Source organism: Mesoplodon bidens, assembly GCF_964165515.1.
Source record: "Mesoplodon bidens genome assembly, chromosome: 3".
Classification (NCBI taxonomy): Eukaryota; Metazoa; Chordata; class Mammalia; order Artiodactyla; family Ziphiidae; genus Mesoplodon; species Mesoplodon bidens.
The window spans coordinates 87,797,175-87,823,660 of NC_138178.1; the positions used below are offsets into that span (position 1 = coordinate 87,797,175).

The following is a 26,486-nucleotide window of genomic DNA, read 5'->3' on the forward strand; positions in this document are numbered from 1 at the left end:
AGGATTTTTCAGTATGTGTATATGGACTAAAAAAAGTAAATAAGGAAGGAAGGAAAATACAGAAATGGAATGTAGCAATAGGATGTTAGTAAATTTTTTTAAAATTTTTTTCAGGTTTAAGGTAAGTACAATATTAATAGCAAGCGAGGGAGGCGAGATCAATCTACAGAGCATTCAGACGGAATAGTAGGTATTAATAAGCTGCCCCAATTCTCTCCATCTTTTGAGATTCTGCTCCTCTATGAAGTTCTCACGGCCCCCCGTATAGAAATTAACCTCTGCTATTTATGCATTTATCAGGACTAGGGCTAAAGTACAGTGAAGGAGGTGTTTATCTTAGGCACACCATTTAAGGGGTACCAGAAAGCTCAGTAATCAAGATAAATATTTTAATGAAATATTTTAATTAGCACACTACAGCATGCAAGCCAGTTTCCTCTTTTTCTAAATAAATTTTTAATTACACTTCACATTTATCTCTATTACAGCACTCAAATAGTGCTTTTTATAAATGTTCTCTCCCAACAGAATAGGCTGTACTCATTTTTGTATTCCTCATGTGCCTACTACTCTATTTTAAGCATAAAGACCTCCTAAAAATATTAAATTGAATCTACTGAAGGATTTTGCAAGAATATACTATATTAGAGACTGCAGGGTTAAGTTTTTATCTTAATTCAACAATAGCCAAAGAATAACAGAGTGATGAATGTTTTCAAAGTACCTACAATTCAGTTCTATGAATATCACCTGACTTCTCTTTGACTAAAACCCTGCTCAGCCTGGAGAAAGGGAATTGTAATACTACTTTATATTCATATAGCACTCTGCCCTACATAAAGTGTTTTCTTTTAATCCTCATCTTAATCTTGCTAAGTAGGTATTATTATCCTTATTTATTATGGAAAGATTGAGAAGTTAAGTGATTTCCCCAAGGAGTTACAGGCAAAAAGTGTCAGAGCTGGGGTTCTAACCCAGGTTTTTTGTGTCAAAATCCAATGCCCTTTCTGTACTCCGAATGCTAAATCTTAGGGGATTGACTGAGGAGAAACAATTCATGCAGCAACTATAATAGCCTGTGTTGTGTTTATGAAACAATGTCAGTAGCACCCTAAACAGCAGTATTTTACCAATTGTACTCATCATGATTAAAATTGTCCTGATTCTTATGTGTGTGTGTTTGATGAAGTAGCTCAGCTCTTCTGGCATAGTGTTGGATGTTTTATGGCATTTTTTAGTCCAGGGAAAAAACCTACACATTGAAATGTCAAAGAATGGGGGAAAGTGAAGAAATTATGTATTACCTGAGTGTTAGTTTCTAATACAGCTTTACTGCTAATGTGTGCATGATATTCTGCAAAGCATGTAAATCATACATGTTTGCCTCTTTATGAAAAGAAAGATTTGGTAAAGACTTTGAACTTTTCAGCTGAAAACGTTTATTTCAACATGAAATATTATTATAGTACTCCCAAGTTAGGAGTTAAGTTTAATGGGTTTCTTTTTCATACTTAGAGGAAAAACTCTATGACTATATTTTAAAATTCCATACGGTAATTAAATTTGTTTGAGAACCTCTAACTGCTTCGACTATAATTTCCATCAGCATATAATAAACACAACCCAAAAGCAAAATGTCCATTATTGGCCAATCTAGTAGAAGATTTCTTATGAAAAGTATAGTTTCTCCTCATTGATTGCCACCTGGAGAATTAAAAACTTTAGTCTTCTTTTTGTAAGCTCATGGCGTCATTCTCAAGAACAACTAGAACTCAAAGAAATTCAAAGCCATTCATTCTGGTGAATTGCAGCCTGTCATCAATAACTATTTATTGAATGTCCACAGGGTGCATAGGCATTGAAGTGGCAAGTGATTTATTTGCATTATTCAAAGGATTTCTAAGGGAAGTCTGAAGATTTGAAGACGTTTTTTAAAGATGCAAAGCTGTGTGTGCTACTCTAATTTAAAGTGCCCCTACACGGAATGGTTAGTATAGTCTGGGTTTGAGAACTCTAGGGATTTCAAACACCCAGAGCCGACTTTTTTAAGCGAAGACCCCATTGAGTGCCAAACGACAGATGGAGCTGGTGGTCAGAACACGGCCCCACCAGGGGCTTCTGGACAAATCAAGCCCTCCCCGGGCTGGAGCAGGGCCGATTGCGGCCGCGTCGGTCATGACCCGCCACCCCATGCCTCCCCTCCCCCCCCTCCCCCCCCCCTCAGCTCACACTATCTCCCAGTCTCCAAGCCCCGACCGGTTCTCGCGAGATCCGGGCAACTGAGCGCTCGGGGCCTTTTCAAATCGGGATCCGTTACCGCTTTCCCAGCCGCCGCCATTGTGGCGCTCGGAGCCCCTCAACGCAGGCGGCGCAGGCGGAGGCCGTGGCGGCGGGATGGCCGACGCCGACAAGCCCGAGGTGCTTAGGGCAGCTGGCGACGACAGCCCGCATCGGCAGCCCGCGGAGCCGCCGGGCGAGCCCCGGCGAGAACCTCACCCGCCCGAGCAGGAGAAGCAGCCGCCGCAGCACAGCAGCAGCTCCAATGGCGTTAAAATGTATTGTCTTTTCCTCCGGGGACCGGGACGAGGTGGGGGGGGGCGGGAAGTCGACCGGGGGTGCCCCACGCAGGGCTGAGCCTTGGGCCGTGGGCGGCGGGAGGTGCAGGTGCAGCCGGCCCTCTCCCGGACCCTCCCCGCCCGCCCCGAAGCGGGGGATCCCGGGTGTGGGCCTGGGGTCTGGCGCCCCTCCCCTGCTTCTGGCCCAAGACCGCGAGTCACCCCTTTTTCCCTGACTTCGGCTGGAAAACCTTTAAGCAGAGCTCGGCGGCCGCCACGGTTTGCAGAAAAATGGTCCCCCTTTTAAAGGCCAGTAGTTAGTGTTCATCACTAGGGAGTAACTAGGGATGACATCATCGGACATTTTCTCTTAACCGCCGAAGACGTTTGTAAAAGGAATATCCCCCATCTCCCCGTCCTCATTCTGAGCTTTATAAGTTCACTGTTGTTTTCTAAAGTATGTATTCATTTCTTAACTGATATATAGCAAGAGGAAGTTTAGTAATATGCTGTGAGACTGAATCCATTGTTACCCTTGAACTGGTAAGAGGTACTTTAAAAAAGGAACTGTGCGTGGTGCCTTGCTCCGCCCCCCCCCAGCTCCCTCCCCATGTTTGTCAGCCACGCAGGCTATTTAAAAAAGAACTCAGTGCGGGATGGTAGGGTCTTAATTTTGGTAAAATGGTAAAATGAGATCTTTTTTAGTTGAAGAAAACCCACTACTTTTAAGATTGCAGCTGTCATCAGTACCGATAAAGAATGTAGTCGATTCGAATCCATAATAATGCTGTGCTCCCCTTTGTTCTTGTTATATGGGGGGAATATGAAGTCAGGCATTTGATTTGCACATGCCCAGCTCTTTAAGCCTGAAGTTGAAAGTATGTTAATAATTTAGTGAAAACACTAAATTTAGTAGAAAGTGAAAGTGAACATAATGCTTACACAAAAATAGGACAGGTGAATGTTCTTACTTTCCTTTTGTATAAGAACCTGTATAAGAACAGAACTGGACCAGTCTGTTTAAGGGTTGACTGCAGATAGATAAGGTAGGTCTCGCAGCTCTGTTATGTACTCTTGCTCTCAACTGGATTTGAATAGGATAGGCAGTATCTTCTAGGCAAAATAGAGGTGGAACCTGGTGCACTTAGTAACTGAAGACCCAGAAAGTGAATGAAGCACTTTCTACCCTGCCTGCCAAAATGTGGGCTTTCAGGGATTTGGCATCATAAATACAAATGAAAACTAGTAGAATGATAAAAGCCTTTTGTTTATACCTAAATATGGGCCTGCCACCTCCTGAACAAAAAGTACAGCCTCGAATTATGGAGAGAAGCCGTGCTATACTTGGGTATGATTAGTGTAATGGTCTTGGTACAGATAAAGCTGGTATCTAAACCTCCATTAGATCTAAAAGGCTCTAATCCCTTTTAAAGTCTCACTGGGGTTTAGCTAGACAGAAGAGGACAGAGGTGGGAAAAGAATCCCTTTCACTTCTGATTGAGGAAGAGGAAAATATAAGGTGAAGCAATGTTACCAGTAAATACAAATGCAGATTCTTTTCATATTTCTTATAATTCATCTCTCTCCCTTCCTCTTTTCCCAGTTGAGTAAAGAAGCCAGTTTACTCTCAGGGGTTTCTTGTACTGCTTATTCCTTAAGAACATATAATGGTCTATCATGGGTCACTCACACTGAATAACTAGGGACATTTACCTGCATCAATCTAACATTCTTTTTTTTTTTGACCCTGGGCACCAACTGGAGTAGTTTACAACCCAACACATAAACCTTGAGTTGATTCACCATATATTTTTAATGATAAGAATTCATAGAGGTGATTAAAAATTACCAAATATTGCCTTAAAATATATGTTGCTTAGAAGTGGACAGAGTGCTGTTTGTCATCAAGACTGAAATGATTTTTACTGAGGTTAATTCATAGTAATTAAGGATGGAGGCAGCTATGTCAGAGACAGCTATGTCTTACTCCTGTTTGTATTTCCCAAGTCCTTATATTTAAAAAGGCGCACTAAACATTTAAGAAATGCAGAAGTGAACTTATATGATCATGAAACTCATGTCCAGAGGATTTATTTGGCATGTTCACATCTTTTGACAAGAAATTAAAGATGTTTCCCTAGGTCTAGTCTTTTTATAATGCCAAAACGGTAGACTAGCTCTCCTTAAGTGAATGGGAAGAAAAATAGCCGTATTGTTATAACTCTTTATTATTCATGTGTGACTAAGTAACACCTTGGAGCATATGGAGATTCAGAGTTACATTACAATGGTTGTATAAAATATTAAGTATTGGTGCAAGGTGTAGTGTTTGAAGTGGAGTAGTATTTTTTATTATATTAGGAGTAAAAAATGGAACCGGGCTTGATTTTGGATCTCATAGCATTATGCTTTTTAAGTCACATATTGAAACTGTGTGTCCTCATTTGTTGCTGGATACTGATTTTTCAGAAATTGATGTCAATTCGGGTAGACATAATTTAGTCTTAAGAGAAGATAATGTTTTTGTGGCTTAGAATCATCACAGTCTTTATTTCAAGTACATTACAAGGGAGATTGCTTAGATGAATAGTTCTGGAATTATTACATGGAATTCTGGGTATAGTGCCAATATTTTGATATTATGTAGTATTATTTTCCTACGAGTTTTTACATATATCTTTACTCTCTTTCCCATAGTGTATTTATGACTTGGAAATGAGTTCAGAAATTGAGTAATTATAGTTCACCTTCTTAATAATCAGACTACACCTCTAGCAACTAAACTGATCTACCTTCCATAGTAATCTTAATTTATGCACTGTAGATGCGCAGTTTAACAGTATCTTTAAGATGCCACTAATTGGGGAAAACTTGAAGAAATCTCTCCCTCTGGTCATCCCTTGAGTAATAAAGAACATATCCTATATAATAACTTTACCGCTTCTTAATGGAATTGTTAGATTGTTGTAAGCTTACAACATCCATGTAAGAATAAAAGAACATAGCGAGTGATTCAGAACTTTGTGCAGTTTTCACAGTTGGTTTCATCTAGGAATAAAATAGGCAGGGGAAGGTGTATTTGGATAGGGACTGTATAGATGTCTGCTCACCTGAACAGAGACTTAGTTTATTTTTAAAAACCTTCATTGAATTCAGCCTATTATGTAAATAGGTTCTTTGGGGGATTAAAAAGAAGTGTTTGTTCTTGTATCTACTGTACTCAGAAACCAGAGAAAAGTGCTCTGTGGCTTTTTGACTGCTTGCTGCCATTTATAGGAGTGCCACTCTGTTCAGACAGGTAGGTACTTGCTAGAGTTGGACAGTTGGGAAGACCACTTCCAGGCATGCTGTTTCTGATGAGGGAAGATGTTTGATAGTGAAGGTGTCCCTGTCAAGTCTGAAGAGGTAGCAAAGCATGTTTGGCCCTAATGTGTCTTCCTTGATTTTAGCAGTTTTTCTGGCAGACAGTAGCGTCATCTATGGGTTCTTAATTGACTATTCATTCAAAAATTAATATTTATCAAGCACATGTTACCACGCTAGATGCTGCTGACACCAATGCAGATAGTTTTTGTTCTCACAGAGTTTTACATACTATATTTATGGCTGCGTTGTTACCTGCTTAGAAAAACAGTGTCTGAAAACTGCACTATATTGTGGAACAAATGACTACAGTAAGAGGTGTGTGTGGAGCACTGCAATGTATAGATTCCCACAGTCGCTTGGCTCAGAAGATAATATAGAGCCTGGATTATGAAATCTGATTGGTTGTCAGAATAATCCAGAAAGCTTTAAAAGATTTAGATTCCTGGATGTCATTCCCAGAGATTTTTCTTAGTATATGTTTGTGAAAAATTGCTTTAAAATCGAAGTTTTAATTAAATAGTTTTAAATTCACTAGAGTAATTAGTGACTTAAAAGAAATCTATTGTTTCTTCTGTAAAAAAAAAAATTACTTTTGAAAAGTAACTTGCATTTTTAAAATGTATCTCCAGATTTTTATCTTTAGGGTTTGCTTTAAGTGTATACTTAACATGTTATAGGTGCTTGGTGGATAGCATCATATAGTTGTAATGTGATTGCAATCTTATAAATTAAATATTTTTCCAGTTAGGACCTCATTAAAAAGTAGATTTATAAAATTCTGGTTCATGTTGCATTTAAGTACTGCTTCCCTTCTCCATCCCATCCCACCATTTTAGGTGATACTACTAATAAAAATGGCATGATTCTATGAAGTACGCTATCCTAGTTTATAGGTTAAAACACAGAAAATATTGGGCATGAAAATAGGATACCTTATCATTTTTCTATGTTGACCAAATTGGGAAGAGACAAAAATTATGAGAGTCATATGGGAGTATATAGATAAAATGGTGTTTTAATTATGTTCTTAAAGCAATGGAAGAGGAAAGTTCTGGGAGGAAACCATTAACCCTTTAAGAGAGAAACTTTTTCTGGGTCTCATTTTGTAAATTAATTTTTGTAGAGTTCTGAATGAGGCCCAGAAAGTTAATTCTCCATTAAAGGTGGAAGTTTTAATATACTCGAGGAATAAAATCACCCATTTTACCCTCTTGTTAGGTTCTAACAACGTTTATTAAGTAGTATGATGGGAAAAACTGGGTTTGTTTGAATGCTGCAGCTATTTAATACGGAAAAAAAGGAGGGTTGTTAAATGAAAACTTTGGTAATATGCCCAAATCATTGCTTTGAAAAGACATTGGGTAATTTCGAAGCTAGTAGGCTGAGTCTCCAGCTGCTTTGCTGAGGTCTAACTTAGGGGAGAATTTTGTGAAGCGAAGTGATAAATATGAAATATTTATTTAACGTAGACTTACATTATGGAAGCCACTCTGAGGTTTTCTTTTTGTTGTTCTGTTTTTTGTTTTATTTTTAATTCACAGGGAGAATGATGAATCAGTCAAAGAAGAGAAATCTGAATTAAAAGAAAAATCTACAGGAAATAAGAAAGCCAACAGATTTCATCCTTATTCAAAAGACAAGAACTCAGGCACTGGAGAAAAGAAGGGTCCAAATCGTAACAGAGTTTTTATTAGCAACATCCCATATGACATGAAATGGCAAGCCATTAAAGATCTAATGAGAGAAAAAGGTAACTATTTTTTATAAACCCATTGTTGGTAATTTTCATATAGAATGAGGAGGGAGCTAAACAAACATTTTTTTATTCCTCTTAGCCACACAGACTCAAAAAATTGATTTTTTTGACACACAAATTAATCTTTTCCTCTTCTTTCACTTGACACAATTTCATTACAAGGTAGTATGGATAAATGAAGTTTTTTTTTTTTTTTTTTTTTGCCATTTTAGTGGGGTAGTAGCGAACCAGCATATGCATGCCACCAAGAATTTTGTTAAAGTGATTGCTTTGTCTAGTTGAAGTTTTTATAGATTTTTAAAGGCCTATTGCATTAGGTAAGCAATACATTTAGAGCGTTAACGTATGAATAATAAGGTCTGATTATTTTTTTTTCCAAAAGCTGTTTTGTTATTATCTTGGTGGAGTCTGGAATCTGGCTGTGGAATTCATTTTGTTTGCATTGTCATGAATGTCATGATGCTGTCTCTGCAGTTCTATATTAAAATTGCGTTACTGCTGTTGCAGTTTTGTTTTCAGAATAACCTGAAAACCTTCATTTTATATACATGGTTGATTTTGGGGAAAAATATTTTTAATACTTGATCTTGTAAAAGTTAGTTTTGTTATCTCTTGAAAAATTGAGTTTCAACAGTCCTGCAAACTACTTACTTGGTTTTGAGGCTGATCTCTTCTAATAAATAAAAAAAAATTTGCATTGGTGTATCTGTTGTAAGGTGACAACTATTTGATTGGTTTTATTCATTGACTTTATTTAGAAAGTGTGTGGCTTGCTGTGAAGCATGACTTGTAAATTTAGTTTACTGACGGCAAACAAGATTGAAGACATTCAGGTAGAAAGTCACCTTAAAACAGCTGTTGTGTGTAGGCGACCAAAGTTATTTGAAAAGTGCTAATGTTGATGTTTTTAATATGATAGGCTAAGGGACCATTTGTATGTATACGTGCATTTGTTCACCAACTATATCATGCTGGCCAAAATATGATCTGTAGCATGAATTAGGTTAATATGGTTGTTAGCTTTTTTAGAGAATGTGGATGATGTACATTTCTGAAAATTAGTTAAATTTACATAGCCATTGACAGGAGGTACGTTGGTCTGGTTTTGATTGTTGGTGAATAATAGGTGCTTTTCTGTAGAGTTGTGCACAGGTGTGCAGTAAAGCAAGATATTGGTGTTTAAATGTATTGTTTCTTGGTATCTTCCTTTTGTATGTCTTATGTAGTTGGTGAGGTTACATACGTGGAGCTCTTTAAGGATGCGGAAGGAAAATCAAGGGTAAGTGCTGTGGGCAATAATCTGCTTGAGGTTTAAAAGTTCCTCGGCAGTTCACTTCTTGTATAATACTTGTACCAGTTTTTGGAAACTTAAGTTTCATTTTGTTTTACTTTATTATGAAAGATTTGAGGCTTTATACTAGCAAGTCTGACACTTATACAAACCAAACTAGCTGCCTTGAAGGGATGGGTTTTGTAAATGCTCATAAAGGGCGTTCACTTTTCTAATGCTCTAAGGTAATGCTTCTTAGCCAATAGATTTTAATATAGGATATTTTTTGTTGTGTTTTGATGTCTTTAAGGATATTTTAAAAATCACTGAATTGATAATATTTCCTAAGAGTTCTATGAGAGGCCTATAGCTTAAAGGTGTTAAATCAGAATGTACGTTTGAAACTTGCACTGAAGAGCCTAATTTGGTAGCCTGCAGGACTACATAAAAGGCAGTGCTCTGACCAATTGGTATGAATAACATTGATGATTAAATTGACATAGAAGGAATTGGTTGATAGTAGATTTTGATTTTAGCAAGAAAGCAATATATTGAAGAATATAATGGAAAGCTTTTTAACAATGTTTAATTATACTAGCAAAAACCAGTTGGGTGCATGAGAAATAAAAACTTTGTCATCACATTCAAATGGCACTTTGAACAGTAATATTGACAAGGAATTATTTAAAAACTGATTCTACTAATTTGTTTCTTTAGCATAGTTTTTTTTTATATACTTACAACTGGATGCTATTAAATTGTGTGCAGCCAGTTTTGAGAACTTTGTTTAACATTAGATTAATATTTCCTATTTTGATTTTAATAAAATTGAAAATTTTACATTAAAAACTATTTGTGTACCATATATCTTTCAAAAATACTCGTAACAATGTAAAGATAGGTATTTGAGAGCCGTCAGTTACTTCCTTGAGTTACTTTTGATGGAATTTGTGGTATGACATTACTTTAGTTTTAAAGAAGATCATCTAAAAGTTAAAATGTGCTCCAAGCTTGTTAGATGCTAGATTCTACAATCTTAAATAGATAGATCTAAAAGTTTACAGAAAATTTGTGGTCATGTGCCTGTTACGTTCTGGAGGTCTAAAAGACAAAGAATGATTGTATTACTGATTTTTAATGATTTAAATGTTAGAATCTGCCATTAACTTCGTCTACTGATCCAGAACTTTTTTTCTTTTGCATATATTGACAAATCTACCTGGATATAGGGTTGTGGGTAAGAATTTTCTTTTTTTAAGTATCTTAAGTCAAATTTAAACTTATGTTTGCAAAAAAAAATCTTAGTACATAAACATTTCCTATAAATTTTTTCCCCCTTAAGTGTGGTTGAGTTCAAAGATGAAGAATTTGTCAAGAAAGCACTAGAAACTATGAACAAATATGATCTTAGCGGAAGACCCTTGAATATCAAAGAGGTAAGATTTCTTATATTTGGAATAATTTAAACATTTGAATTGTAAGGACATGTCTTCTTTGGATTTTCATCTAGTAAGGTTATTTATCTGATTACAGCATTTTTTTTTAAAGGGTAGATGCTTACTAAAGCATTATATAATTGATGATAGTTTTGCTTGTACATGATTTCCTATTTGCCCTTAAGCAGTATCCTATGTATATGATTTAGTCCAAGTTATTATAAGCAGGGATGTATGATTCTAAAAAATTACAGGACACAGAAATTTAAAGATGACAAACTTAAGGTGCTGACTTTTTTATACCAAGTTTATACTTGGTATAAACATTTTCAGTTTTTAGACTGTGTTATTAGATTTAAGAAATATTGTAGATATTCTAGTTGATAATTAGTTTGCTTAATAATGCAAATACCTTATGGATTTGAATAAAATTGATATTCACTTTTAATAAAATTAACCTGAAACTATGCCAGATTAAAATTTAAGAAAAGTTATAAATCGGTTAGTGAAATTTATAACTGGAACTTGGAAACCCCTAAAGTGTAGATGTTCCTGTTGTATGAAGCAGTGTATAAATATGTTGACAAAAGAATGATCGGAAGATACGTGAAAAACTGTTTACAGTTAGGTGTAGTTTACCTTGGAAATGATTAGTTTGAATAGAAGTCATTTTCATGTCTTTCTTTAGTTCATATTGTTGATCTTATCTGAATAGTTGATCACAGACCACGTATGTATATATCCTTGCTAAAGTCTATAGTAAAAAATGATAAAGGATGTAACTTTGGGACCCTGAAGAGTTTCCACCAACATGGATACAAAGCATTGTAGAGCAGTACTGTCAGTCACAATTTAATTTAGTATGGTATTGGTTTGAGTCCCAGCTCTATCACTTTCTAGCTGTGTGACTTAGTTGAGTTATTCTCTAAACCTTAGTAATTATGATAGTATACAGATAATACTTACCTAGTTAGGGTTTTTATGAGGATTAAATGGGGATATATTTATGAGGATTAAAAAAACTCAGGCTCTGGCATCAGAGAATCTGACCCAGGGCAAATTACTTAACCTCTCTGTTTTCTTATCACTAAAATGGGTATGATACTAGAATCTATCTGATAGTGTTATGAGGACTCAAAGAGTTAATATATGTAAAATAATAAATGTTACATATTTGTTATAATTATATAAAGCACTTAGCACAGTGCTGAAAATGTAACTACATAATAAATGTTAGCTGTAATAATAATTTTTTTTAACTTAAAAAAAATTAATTTATTTTGGCTGCGTTGGGTTTTTGTTGCTTTGCGTGGGCTTTCTCTAGTTGTGGCTGGTGGGGCGTTCTCTTCATTGCAGTGCACGGGCTTCTTATTGCAGAGGCTTCTCTTGTTGCGGAGCACAGGCTCTAGGCACACAGGCTTCAGTTGTTGTGGCACTTGGGCTCAGTAGTTGTGGCTCGCAGGCTCTAGCGTGCAGGCTCAGTAGTTGTGGCCACCGGCTTAGTTGCTCTGCGGTATGTGGGATCTTCCTGGACCAGGGCTCAAACCCATGTCCCCTGCATTAGCAGATGGATTCTTTACCACTGTGCCACCAGGGAAGTCCTGTAATAATAATTTTGATTGTTGTTATTCCCGCCCAAGGTGGGAGTGTTACTGGTCCTTGGTCTCTTGTTCCTGGATATGAGGTGATAATAGCTTAAAATTAAAGGCCATGCTGCCAACAAATACAGGTATCCCATATCCCTTTATTGGAGTCAGCTTCTGAATTTCTCTAATTCTATTTGAGCCTAGGGGCTTATTCTTTCCTTTCTTTTTTTTTCTTTTTAAATGTTTTGACTGAGATGTAGAAAATTGGTAGAGAAAGTTTAGACTGTTGTAATCTGTGCCAGCCATTTATTTGGTAATTTTTATGCGTAAGCCAGGACCAGTTTTCCGGAAATGTGCTGATAACCTAATAATTTCCCATAAGGGTGACATTTGTAGAACAGCCACCATTTGGGAAATTATTGTTTTGAGATTTATGACTTGCTTTTTTATGATGTTTCCTATTCCTCTTCAAATGACCAGTGTTATATGGAATTCCCTGGCGGTCCAGTGGTTAGGACTCTGTGGTCTCACTGCCGAGGGCCGGGGTTCAGTTCCTAGTCGGGGAACTAAGATCCCACGAGGCTCAAAGTGCGGCCAAAAAAAAAAAAAAAAGACAAGTATTATAGATTCTGTGTCTTTTTTTTTTTAAACTGGAAAAAAAGTTTATTGGATGCTAAAGGCCAAGCCCGTATTGTTTGTGTTCTTTTAAGTTTTAACACATTGTAGATCCTCAGTAATATTTCAGAGATCCTATAATAGAGTTATGTGATCCAAGTTGATATAGGATACTCCCATTTTTTTACTTCCTAAAGAGAAAAATGGTTGAGTTTGGCCTGGCTAAATGATGAAGTATTCTTTATTCAGTTAACTTTTTTGGATTAATATCTCTAAAGGTCCCTTTCTTGGAATTATCTGGTTTTCACATGGGTGGCTGGGATCAGTGCTGAGAAATACTAGTTCGAGTCTAGGGAAAAGTATATTTCCAATGTTCATTAACAGATACTAGAATTGCATTTTTAAATTTAATTAAGTGAGGTTTAGTAGCAGTTGTAAACTTATTATAGGCCCTCTCATGGCAGTAGCAGGCAGTGACTGGCAGGCTGACATCTAAGGAGAAAAGAGGAATAAAAATCATGCTATATAGTAGGTGGTTTTACATAATTTGTATTTTATATATGTTTTATATGTGTGTTTATATTTTTGTGTGTATATATGTTTATATGTCATACCTAAAAAAATCAAAATATAACAATATGTTTTATTAATGTTAAGATGTAAAGGACAAACAATCTGACTATCTTAGTGGTTCATGAAGCATCTTCCCTGCTATGTCCTCCTCCTTCCCCCATAGGTAACCACTATTCTAAGTTTTGTATTTGTGCAAGGTTTTGAAACCTTAGACCTGAAGCATTTATTTATTAACTTGAAGAGTTTTATAGCATTCTTCAAAACATCAATTTCTTTGCTTTTGTATTTCTTTTTATTTCTTCATGGTGATGGAATACATTGGATGCCAGAATATCTTTATTCTTACATTCACTTCACCTTCTGTTTTCCAGCCTTTCTAGAAAATTTATTAAAGTCATCCAACTTTCTTTTTATTAGTATTCCCAGATGGAGGCCAGCAGAGTAGAGTTTATGGTTACATATATCATAATCATTTGGTATTGCAGATGATAGTCTATCTGTGTGTTTATGTGGTTTTTGTTTGTTTTTTGTACTCTACTTACTGAGATGAGTGAGAAGTATGTTTAACCTTGCCTTTTTTGCTTTGTTTAAAGGCAGCATATTTCTCTTAAAAGTCAATGAACTAAAGAAACCAAAAACAAAAACCAACCAATGTTTAGTACCATTCTTCATGCCTTTCTTTATCTCCCTTCTCCCTCCATCTCAGATCATAATCATTGTTGAGGATGGAAAGAGGTTGGAAGGTGGATAATTGTATTTTGTTCGGGAATGAAATTTACACATTATAACAGTTCCCCTCTACCCCAGTATTCGGGGGTTTTATAACAGGCTGTTCTTCTGTTGAAAGCTTTGAGTTAGTATGAATTTGGCATTACATTGGGCATATAGTGGTCAGAATAAGAGTCACAGTAAGTATTTTGTTCCTCTTTGAGTTATGTGGATTTATGTGTGTGTGCCATATACTTGTATACCTGTATGAGGACAAAATTAAACTAATTTCAAGTTCTTAAGTGACTTTAGTGATTGGAAAGAGGTATTTAATTGACATCCCTGGAGACTGAAATCTTTTGTCTATCCACAGGTTTTTATGGGACTGAATTCTCTGGATGAGAAAAAAGCTCACTCTTCAAGAGGGCCACTAATTTGAGCCAGTTGGGATAGCTGCTGTAGAATTTGAAGTTGTTATTTTAGTGATATAGACTTACTGATGTATCTGGTGGCATTTAACATTCACTGTGTGTTATAGGATCCTGATGGAGAAAATGCTCGTAGGGCACTGCAACGAACAGGAGGATCATTTCCAGGAGGACATGTACCCGACATGGGATCGGGATTGATGAATTTACCACCTTCCATTCTCAATAATCCAAACATTCCTCCTGAGGTTATCAGTAATTTGCAGGCTGGTAGACTTGGTTCCACAATTTTTGTTGCTAATGTAAGTTTAAGCTTTACTCTAAAAATTTGCCATTCAGATATTTAGTTCTAATCATGAGATTATTTAATTAGATGAATGGGTCATAGGTTTATAGAACATTTTGCTTGTTTTTAACTAAGCAAAACAGTAATTATTGTAAACTCAAACCCAATTTAAGTCCATAAATATAAAGTCAGAGTGTAAATACGAGTATTTAGGATTTTTTAAAACAGAACTGTGGAATTTATAAATACTTAAGCAGTTCTTGAAATTATGTACTTACATTATATGTGATTTTTGTTCATACTGGTAAATGGATTTCTTTCTTTAGCTTTGATATTTGATATTTGTGAATGTGCATGTGGTAGTTGGTTTGTCATTTGTTCTAAGCTTTTGGAAGTCAGTGATATCAACCATACTTTCCAAAATCTGAATTTCTGTCAGTAAAAATAGATATGAAAGTTTCAAATGTACAAAACAGGATTGAGCAGCTCTGAGAGACTGTTTTGGGAATTAAAAAAATTAAGGGTAAGGAACAATGTAGATGTAGCTTAACCGATCTTTAACAGTTTAAGATGTTTCTACGTGAAGACTATTGATACACTGTTTAACAAGAATTATAGTTCTTTATATTTTTGAGAGTTTAGAAAAGATTTGTATTATTTATAAGTGGGGAGAGGAGTTAATAGGTATGTAACTTTATATAATTTTATATTAAGCTTGACTTCAAAGTTGGTTGGAAGAAGCTAAAGGAAGTGTTCAGCATAGCTGGAACTGTAAAGCGGGCAGATATTAAAGAAGACAAAGATGGCAAGAGCAGAGGAATGGGCACAGTCACTTTTGAACAAGCAATTGAAGCAGTTCAAGCAATTTGTATCCTGATTTACACTTTAGCATTATTTAATAAAGTTGAAGAAGTTTGATACCGTTTTGTGGGGATTATGGAATTTAAGGTTGCAGTTTGATACCGTTTTGTGGGGATTATGGAATTTAAGGTTGCCTGGCTTAGAAATGTGTATTAGAATTTGGTCTCCAGCACATAAAACCTTTACTATGTCCAAGTACTAAAGTCACTCTTAAAACTTGAATTAGCCATATTGTATAGGCCTGGTATGAACTTTTTTCTACTTTCTCTTCCTACCACAACTAATTGTATACATGCTGTTGACAGTAATGTAATTCATTGTGCATTAATACAGTTGCTTTAAATGAAGCCTTGTTAATTTTCTTTTTGCAGTGGTTGAATTAAAAGATATTTATAAAATAAAACTATAAAGCAAAGAACTGAAGATTTTTGAGTATGCGGAATAGACTAATACAAATAAGTAAAATACTAAGGATGTTTTTTAAAATAACAGAGATAGTCTGATGCTAAATATGATTATTAAAAATGTGTTTGTGTTCAAGTATAATTTCATAGTTGCCTAACTGGCTTTCCTTGACTGAACCAACAGCTATGTTCAATGGGCAGTTTTTGTTTGATAGACCTATGCATGTGAAAATGGTGAGTTCCTGTATATCACTTCAACTCTCCAACCTCTTCAAATGTTTTATCTGCTCTCTTCTATGTTACAGATCTTTTAAATTATATATTAACCATATAATAAACTTTTTTGCAATTAGGATGACAAGTCTGTCCCTCATGAAGACTACCGTTCACATGATAGTAAAACACCACAATTACCACGTAAGTAAAAGCTATTATTAGAAGTAATACAGACTATTCTTTTTCAATTTCATTATATGCTAAGCAAAACTTTATTTTTGTGCCTACTTCCCAAGTTGCCCACAGTTTGGTGTTTGGAGTTATGGAGCTAGTTTGGCATAATTGATTATATGTGACAGACACTTTTCTTTCTTTTTGTAGTTTTTCCTGATTATAAAAGCAATATATACTAAAAAATTTGTTAAGCTCATATGTGAGGGGGAAAAAAAATCGTTGTGATTTTACCACCCATAAGTAACCTCCATTATAACATTTTTGTGCATTTCCTTCCAGTCTTTCCTTCTAGGTGTATTTTTTTACATAGTTGAGAACTACCATATAAATAATTTTCTATTTTTTTGTTTAACAAAAACATTATTCTATGTTAAAAGTTCTTTCCAAAATTTATTGGCTATTAATAATCTATCATATGGATGCTCCATAACTATTTCACTGTTATGTATATTTTAGGTATTTTAACATTTTCCCTTTAATCACCAATAGAGTTTTTTCTTTTTCTTTCTTTTTGTATACAAATCTTTGGTATGTTTTTGGTTATTTCCTTAAGATAGATATCTTGATGTAGATTTACAGGTTTTCAGGTATGCGCATTGATCACTATTATCAAATTGTTTTCCAAAGGATTATAAAACAGCAATATGATGTACTTAACATCTGTGTCTCAATACCCCATGTTCAAAATGAGGATGCTTGATAGTACCTACTTCATGGGGTTGGCATGAGTATTACATGAATTAATATATAGTATATGTAAAGCACTTAGAACAGTTCTGGCATAATGTAAGCACTCAGTAAATACTATCTCGTGTTCTTACTTTTTGTTGTATTTTCTCTGGTTATTATTTAAGTTTTTTTCCATAAAATATTTAAAATATACAGACAAATATAAAATCACTAGTGTAGCTGTGTAGACCATATTTGTTTTAGGTGATTTTTCTTTAAAATAAAATTTTACAGATAAAGATTCTTCTCCCCTACCATCTCCCACTAGATACCTTACCTAGAGGAAACAACTTATGAATACAGTGTTTATCATTTAGGTTTTAATAATGTGATCACACATTTATACATCCATAAACATTATATGAAATTGTTTTGCTGGATTTAAAATTTGGTGTGAGTGAAATTATATTGTGCCTATTATTCTGCAACTTGCTGGTTTTGGTTTAACATTGTTTCTGAGATTTATGTTGATAGATTGTAGCTCTAGTTCCTTTATTTTAACTGCTAATACCACATTTTACATATATATTTTTTAGGTTATTCTAATTTTTTGTTATTAGAAACAATACTAAGTTGAGTGTTTTGTTCTTTTTGTCTTAGAATAATATGTTCTCAATGTTCTAGAAATTATTTGTAGAACTGGCCTTGTATTGTTTGTGGGAAGATTTTTAACTATTTATTGTTCATATTTCCTATTGCTTCTTGACTCAATTGTGATAATTTCTACTTTTCTGAGAATTTTACTGTTTTTCTTCATCTTCAGATTTATTGGCATAAAATAGTCTCTAAATTTTTGCCACATCTATAGTTCTTTTTTAAATTCCAGTGGTTTGCAATTTGTCTTTTTTTCTTTTTTTAAAAAAATGTATTTATTTTATTTATTTTTTGCTGCATTGGGTCTTTGCTGCTGCTCATGGGCTTTCTCTAATTGCGGTGAGCGGGGGCTACTCTTTGTTGCGGTGCATGGGCTTCTCATTGCTGTGTCTTCTCTTGTTGCAGAGCACAGGCTATAGGCGCGCAGGCTTCAGTAGTTGTGGTGCGTGGGCTCAGTAGTTGTGGCTCGCAGGCTCTAGAGCACAGGCTCAGTAGTTGTGGATGGACTTTGTTGCTCTGCAGCACGTGAGATCTTCCCGGACCAGGGCTCGAGCCCGTGTCCCCTACATTGGCAGGCGGATTCTTAACCACTGCGCCACCAGGGAAGCCCCCTTAGTCAGTTTTTCTTAGAGATTTGTCCGTTTTATTAGTGCTTTCAAAGAAGTGAGTTCCATTTTTTATATTTTAATTTATTCTCTTAGTTTTATTTCCTTCTCTATTTCTTTGGGTTTAGTCTCTTATTTTTGTCCTAACTCCTTAAGTTGAATGTGTACTTCACTAATTTGCAGCCTCTTTTTTAATACAAGTAGTTAGGACTAAATTTGGCCACTATATACAAATTTTGCTATAGAGTGTCTTTATTGTGATTTAATTTTTATTAAATTGCCATTATGATTTCTTCCTAAGTCATATATTTTTGAATTTCCAAATGTAAACTTTTTTTCTTACTAACTTCTAACTTAACAGTGTGGTCATAGAAGATGGTCTCTGTGATTCCTTGGAATCAATTAATTAATTTGGACTTTGCATTGTGGCCTAATATATGATACATTTTAATAAATACTTCAGGTGTGCAGTATACTGTTCTGTATATGTCCATTAAATCAAGTTTGTTAATCATTTGAATTATATCTCTGCTAGTAATTTTGTCTGCTTGTGCTATCAATTACTGAGATAAGTTTATGGTAAAATCCCCTGCTGTAATGGTGAATTTGCATATTTTTTCTTGTTTTTACTTGAACTATTTTGAAACTAATTCAGTAGGTGCATGCAGGTTTAGAACTGATATATTTTCTTAGTGAATCAAGATTTTATCATTATAGAGTGATTTCATACTTAGTAACTACTATTTTTCTAATAGTAATGTAGATACAACAGCTTTGTTTTGTTTATTCACATTTGTAGATTTATTTGGATTAATTCCCATTATCTTATTTTGTGTTTTATTTTTCTGTGTTTTACAAATGTTTATATTTATTTTTCTCCTACCTTTCTCTTTTGGTGGTTATTCTGGATATTTTAATATGTCTATATAAAGTCTGAAGTTAATATAGTTATTCTCAATAGTAGAATGACCTTTGAATGCTCTAATTCTAATCACTTTCCTACTGAATTATATGTTGTTATTGCTCAATGTTTTAGTTATATATTGCTTTGTTTCTGGTCCCACAAATTAGGCATTATTATTACTTATCATCTGCTTTCACAGGCCCTGGCACTATTTTTTTCCCCTGAAGCATATATTTTAAAAGCTCTTTCAGTGAGTATCTGTTGTTAGTAAATTCTCGTAATTTTGGTTTGTCTATAAATGTCTTCAAAGATAGTTTCACTGGTTATATAGTTTAAGGTACTTATTTTCTCTCAACACTTTAAAAATATTCCAGTCTACTGGCTTCTATTGTTGCTATCGAGTCAGCTATCATTTGAACTGTCCTTTCTTTATAGATAAGCTGTGCTCTTCATGTAGCTGATTTTAAGATCTTTGTCTTTGGCATGCAGTTTTACTACAGTGTGGATGTGGATTACTGTTTATTGGGCTTTCACAATTGAGAATTCAGTTTTTTAAAATAAATTCTCGAAAATTCTCAGCTTATATGTCTTTGAATATTACCTGTTCTCCCTTTGTAGGGCAGTCCTTTCCTGCCCTTCCTTATCCCTCAGGGTGTCATCTATTAATATCCTGGTTTTATAAAGTAGGGGCTTTTGATTTACCTTTCCACTGTTAGTACTTTTCAGTTTATTTAGATTTTAAAATTACATTCATACTTTTATATCTGTTCTTTTCAAGATTTATGGTTTTATGTACTCTTTTCTATTGAGATGTAATATGAACTCATAGACTTTAACAGAATCAGTTTGTTGTTTTAGTTAAGTTAATCATTATTAACCTCCCTATTTTTTTCCTTTCTCCCCAACCCTCCACTTCTTTTTCTCAAATTATTATAACTTGGCAAGTGGGGACCTCTCATTTCCTATGCCTCTGCTATTACTTTCTGGTGAGAATGGGATTTCCCAGATCCATGAAGATTTTTCTTGTTCAAAGACATGAGATTGGCCTACTTTCAAAGAGCCCTGGTTCCTTTTAGTGAAGAGTGATATCAGAGAGGAAAATAAGAGTTTTAGGTGTAGACATGAGCATTGTTGATAGTCAAGTGTGCTATTGCTTTGAACCATTTTTAGGGACTGAGCTAAAAAAGATATTTCTTTTACCAGGTCACATTGATCTCTCTCCAATTTAACACGACATGCTTCTGTACTCTTTTTAAAAATATATATATAGTATATGGTTTTCTCAGCCCTTACCACTTACTAATTGCTACATTGACTAGCAAGAACTTTTTAGCCAAACTCAGATTTAGTAGAATAAAACAGTTCCCACAGTCTTTAAGTCATCAGATTATCTTCTTACAGTCTCTTTTCGGTGAACTTAGTTTAAGAGAGAAAGTAAAAAGAATACTGGATTTAGAGACAGAAAACTTGAATTCTAGTCTTAGCTTAATCACGTAGTTAAATGGCATTGTACAAGTAACTTAACGGTCTCAAAAATTACCTCATCTGTGGATAATAGATGTGAAAATACTGTATACCATAGTATATAAATTAAAATACCATATAAATATAAATAAATGTATTTATTTATATAAATAAATATTTATGTCAGTGATAAAACTAGGTAATGTAACGTTTGCTTTATTCAATGTTTTCATGTTTGTTGACGTTTTAGTTTTATTTGAACCATCTGAAAAGTAATTCCTAGGTTTTAAGAGGGTCTACAGATTCAAGCAAGATTCTTATTTTCAGATGTGTATGTCATTTATAAGGTGGTTCAAAATCCTCTTGGTATTTCATTACTCTTTCAGTATGCCTTTAACTGGGATATAAGATGGATCTGCTTCATAAAACACTTCTCATTAGTAAATGATATTATAGTGAGGCTTCAATGTGCTGCATTCCAACGAAAACAAGAACTGGTGCTCTTATTTACAAATTTGCAAAATTTTAGAAATACTACTACAGGCATATAGCTTTAAAAAATTTTTCAGTGCCAGTTAATTGATCATATATGAGTTGGTAATAATATTCTTATTTGTGTTTTAGGTGGTCTTGGAGGCATTGGAATGGGACTTGGTCCAGGTGGACAGCCTATTAGTGCCAGCCAGTTGAACATAGGTGGTGTAATGGGAAATTTAGGTCCAAGTGGTGAGTATTCTAACTTTATTATTTCTTTTTAAATGATACATTTGCTACATTTAAAAGCTTATATTTACTAGTTTGTAATAATATTTAAAGGACTGTAGTTTATAGTTGAATATTTAAGATGTTACTTTAGTCTGAAAAAGGAATGAAACCTTTGAGAGCAGAGAACATGAAAGAGGTTGAACAAAAGGTCAGGAGGGTTCCTCTGAGGCCAGCCACGTTACAGCTAGCCTTTTAGCACTTTTAGCTAGCCTTTAGCCTTTTAGATTTTGAATTGTCTTTAAGGTAGAAGGAGAATATTCAACATAGTTTATGCCTTGTGTATCATGGATATACAATATTTGTGGAATGGCTGAAATACTACCATATAAGCAATTTAAGTTTGAATATCTAGTTGGGAGGGTAACTTTTCAGATAGCTGTTTGGCTATTCACATAGACTAACCTACAGTTTATGTTTGAAGATTGATTTTTTTAAACTTTTTGGTTTCAGAACCCTTTTATACTCTTAAAATTTGTTGAGGACCCCAAAGTGCTTTTGTTTATGTAGTTATATTTGTCAATTTTACTGTATTCGAAATTAAAACTTAGAAATGTAAAAGAATTTACATATTTATTTAAGATAACAGTGATAAACCCATTATGTGTTAAAATGAATGTAAGTTTTAAGAAAATAAATTGTATTTTCCAATACAAAAATTAGTGAGAAGAGTGATATTATTTCACCTTTTTGTACATCTCTTTAATGTTTGGCTTAATGCAAGACAGTCATGCTCTTATATCTGCTTTTGCATTCAATTTGTTACAGTGTCATCTATCATGTAGTTTCTGGAAAATTCCACCTTATACTCATGAGAAAATGAGAGTAAAACAGTCAATATCTTAGTGTTATTTGGATAATGAAGGAGTTTTGACCTATTGAACCCTCAAAGGTCCTTAGACCATATTTTGAGAATTGCTGTTTTAATTGATGGACTAATTAATGCTATCTGGTTTCTATTTTTGTTGAGATGTTATAGTTACATTTTAAATTGTGAGGATAGTTATGGTAATCATTATGATCTAAACAGATGGAAATCTTCTCCCTTACTCTTAGGCCCTCTACCCTCCTAAACACATACTATTTTTATTCTTTCATTTTTTACTGCTCCCTTAGCTGCCATGTTTAAAGGAGTCCTTACTTTCTGACCTGATCTCTCAATCTGCTGTAGTGATATTTGTGTGTCTGAGCTGAAAAAAAAAAATGAACGATTACCTAGTCCTAGATATTCTCTAACTGAATGTGAGTATGACCAGTGAATTTTGTTTTCTTGTCTAATAAATATTCAGAGGCCTTTTTGAAGACTCATGATTAGACAACTGCTGTGGCATAGCACTTTAAACCGTCCCATCTGTGCCCTGCTGCTTCTCTAGTATTCCACTGTGACTAGACCATTGGTATCTATTTTGCTGTGTTGCATTATGTCATTCTTTAGTCATTAAAATAAGATTTACTGAAAGTACATATTGTGTATTTTATTTGAGGTATGGGAATGGATGGTCCAGGTTTTGGAGGAATGAATAGAATTGGAGGAGGTATGTATAAGCATTTGTTTTCTTGTATGTACCCATCACCATGTTTAGTAAGTTAGAAACTACGTTGAGAATTCCAAGGGAAACAAAAGTCATGGTTTATTGCTGGCTCACCTCCTAAATGCTGCTAGCAGAAATTGAGCCTAGTATATACTTAAGGGATATGGAAGGTGATGTGTTAAAAAGCAGTTGCACAAGGTAGGGTGGATGAAGAGCTTACTGATGAGACTTAATATTTACAAAATGTACCTTTCAGCTATATAACTGACAGATCTCAAACTTAATCTTTATTCCATAGGAATTGGGTTTGGTGGTCTGGAAGCAATGAGTAGCATGGGAGGATTTGGAGGAGTTGGTCGAATGGGAGGTAGGTAAATGTATATAATGGGATGTGTTTGCTACATTTCATTTTCCCCATTATTAAAAGTGTCCCCCCTTTACTTAGGAATGGATACTGTAGATGTTTTCAGAGGATGTATGGGCACCAGGGGATAGGGACAGGCAGAGCGGGACTGGGATATCTGTGTCATGTGAAGTAGGTTGGGTATATCATGGACTTCTTGTATTGTGACTTTTGCTGTCATTACAGTTTAGTTTCAATAAGTTCCTAAATGGATTACTGTTTATTGATAATACTTGAAAAAGGGTTAATTTGTTGCATAATCTTTTCAGAGCTATACCGTGGTGCGATGACTAGTAGCATGGAGAGAGATTTTGGACGTGGTGATATTGGAATAAATCGAGGCTTTGGAGATTCCTTTGGTAGACTTGGTAGGGCTGGCTGTTTACTTCTCCTTTTCTTTTTGCAGGCTGTATTTTTCAAAGTTTGGCTGTCTTTTTTTGTATGAAAAATTAGAAATTTATAATGTTTCGTGCAATTTATTACTTGAAGAAAAATACTTAAGAGGTTTTAATGTACTAGCTCTCTTTTTCAGTGTCTTACATATTTGAACCCTATTTGTAGAAGACTTTATACTTTTCAGTTATTGTACATCTTCTGAGAGCATAATACCTTGAGAATTTTAAAGTATGATTATTTAAAATTAATTAGTATATTATCTTTCCATCCTTGTTTAGGCAGTGCAATGATTGGAGGGTTTGCAGGAAGAATAGGAGCTTCTAACATGGGTCCAGTAGGATCTGGAATAAGTAGGTTTAAATTTTACTAGAATTTTACAGTAATATTTGAATACTTGCAAAAAACTTTGCAAGAGTAGTTATTGTAGTATTGTAATACTTTGTTCTTATATGTTAATATGACTTGTCATAATTTAGAGAAACTTTGATATTTATTGAGCTTTACTGTTTATCGCTGTTGGAAATTTCTAAACTAACTTTGAATTTTACTTCTTTGACATTTCTAAACTAACACCAGAATATGTGTTAACTGTCACCCAATTCAAGAACCTTTATTCCAACTAAAGAATCTGGGGCTTTTTCTGATCATATGTCACGAACAACATTAGCTTTAGCACCAACTCTGTCTCTTTGCTTATTCTCTATAACTGCTGTTGGGGAGACTAGCTTATTTCATCTGTGAAAAAAAGTTGTGTCTTTTGGTAAACACAGGTGAATCGCCTCAGATCTAACACTTCTGGAGACCTCCTGAGGTTGAGGGCAAGGTTAAAAGAAATGCTTATTTCCTTGCTTCTTAAACCTTTTCTTTGATAGAATCAAGAGTACTATTGTTGCAAAACTGGGGAATGCCAAATTTCTTCCGTCTGTTTCCACTACTACATTTTAGGCCTTATATTAAGCCTTAACACAAGGCTTAGTTTTTGACCCGTGTTGCTTACTGAACCATGTCTATGTGAGCTCTCCATAGTTACCGACTTCCTTTAATTGATTGAAAACTCACAAATAGGAAACAAAGTCTACTTGAACTCTTCTAAGAGTGAGTTAAAAAAATCTTGTCAGCTGAAGATACTTACTTCCATTGTACCTTGCTTCTCATTTTATTCCTTCTTTTCATCATCTTTTCAGCCTTGGCCATTTTCCTGTTAATCATAACTTCCCTACCTTCCTTTTTCACCTCAGTGTTTATACTTCTGTTCCCCTAATCTTATATTTGTTATTCATAGAAAGCCAATTTGAGGGTGATGTTAATTTTTAGAATGGGTATATTAGGTACGAGAAAAAAGGATACGATTGAGAAAGAGTAGGATTGGAATAGTTAAAGGGGACTCAATGTATAAGAATCAAGTGGGTACGAGCTACAAGCTAGATTTTTAAGCTCTGGCTAAAGGAGCGCGATTCCAGTTTTTGTTGTTATCTCCACAAGTTCTGTATAACATAGAGACTAAAAGTTAGGTTTTTCGGTGGTTATTGAAAATTGAATTGATATGAAAAGAGCAATTATATGCGAAACAAGATACTGAGGTGAAAGGTAAGCTAGGAAAAGAATATTATGTAGGACAAGTATGATGAGAGCAACAGTTGATATGTTGGAGTTGTAATTATTTGAATTTACCCCATATGTCTTTGTTCTAACAATTACTAAGCTTGGTATTATTAAAAGATAAAAATGAGGATACAGACTACTATAACATTAATGAATAAAGTCATTGATAGAAAATTTATATAACTTATGTTTTATGATCAGAATATAATTTTTTAGAAATGTATATGTATAATAGTATGAACAGATTCAGTTAGCCATTAACATTCAACTAACTGAATACATACAAAATTAAAATCTGTTCCTTGGAAGATTGTTATAGTGTGTATAAAAATAATTTTGTTTATATATTGTCTAATTACATAAATGAATTAATTTTTCTCTCTTTCTTTCTCAAAAATGATTCCCTCCTCTTTCTCTCCTTCTTCCTCTTCCTTCTCCTTTTCCTTCTGTTTTTAAAATAAAAACACCAAACTCCCAAATCCTCCCTTCCCTTCTTGAAAATCCAGGTGGTGGAATGGGTGGCATGAACAGTGTGACTGGAGGAATGGGGATGGGACTGGATCGGATGAGTTCCAGCTTTGATAGAATGGGACCAGGTATAGGAGCTATACTGGAAAGGAGCATCGATATGGATCGAGGATTTTTATCAGGTCCTATGGGAAGCGGAATGAGAGACAGAATAGGCTCCAAAGGCAACCAGATATTTGTCAGAAATGTAAGCAACTAAATGTAAAGTATACTTAAAATTATTTTTTTCCTTGTATATCTGTTACTAATACCTTTTTTCATTCTAGCTGCCTTTTGACTTGACTTGGCAGAAACTAAAAGAGAAATTCAGTCAGTGTGGTAAGTATGCCAATGACTGTAGATATATTGATATTGATTATGGAGGAAAACTTGATTTTAAACTTTTAAATACTGCTTAGACCTTTACCTGTCCGGATGCTTATTCCTGGGTAGTATGACAGGTTTAATTCCACTTCAAAGAAATGAATTATTTTGCTATCCTCTGACATACAGCAGTGCAAATTACTACTAAATAACAAGATTTAGAGTAGAGTCTGACATTGTCTCCTGTGGATAAAGAAAGGGCTTATCTTATTACCTGATTTTTAAATGGTTACTAATATCATCAGTGCTTGAATTTAAAAGGATGTTTTTTATGTGGGAAATACTAACGAATGGTATATTTATTTCTTTG

General features: G+C 34.6%; 1 protein-coding gene across 2 annotated transcripts in view; it reads left to right on the forward strand.

The window, feature by feature from the left end:
- The first annotated feature begins 2,290 nt into the window (after positions 1 to 2,290).
- MYEF2 (myelin expression factor 2) overlaps positions 2,291 to 26,486 on the forward strand; it is a 32,509-nt gene continuing 8,313 nt past the window's right edge. The window contains exons 1-16 of one of the 2 annotated variants that reach the window (XM_081227797.1): positions 2,291 to 2,555; positions 7,463 to 7,671; positions 8,904 to 8,956; positions 10,177 to 10,184; positions 10,290 to 10,383; positions 14,404 to 14,595; positions 15,294 to 15,447; positions 16,029 to 16,078; positions 16,198 to 16,261; positions 21,215 to 21,316; positions 22,837 to 22,887; positions 23,183 to 23,251; positions 23,557 to 23,655; positions 23,962 to 24,033; positions 25,792 to 26,000; positions 26,080 to 26,131. In XM_081227797.1, the coding sequence (XP_081083923.1) occupies positions 2,395 to 2,555; positions 7,463 to 7,671; positions 8,904 to 8,956; positions 10,177 to 10,184; positions 10,290 to 10,383; positions 14,404 to 14,595; positions 15,294 to 15,447; positions 16,029 to 16,078; positions 16,198 to 16,261; positions 21,215 to 21,316; positions 22,837 to 22,887; positions 23,183 to 23,251; positions 23,557 to 23,655; positions 23,962 to 24,033; positions 25,792 to 26,000; positions 26,080 to 26,131 (1,639 nt within the window). In that variant the 5' untranslated portion in view covers positions 2,291 to 2,394. The remainder of the gene's footprint in view (positions 2,556 to 7,462; positions 7,672 to 8,903; positions 8,957 to 10,176; positions 10,185 to 10,289; positions 10,384 to 14,403; positions 14,596 to 15,293; positions 15,448 to 16,028; positions 16,079 to 16,197; positions 16,262 to 21,214; positions 21,317 to 22,836; positions 22,888 to 23,182; positions 23,252 to 23,556; positions 23,656 to 23,961; positions 24,034 to 25,791; positions 26,001 to 26,079; positions 26,132 to 26,486) is intronic. The other variant, XM_081227798.1, reaches the window with a different exon arrangement.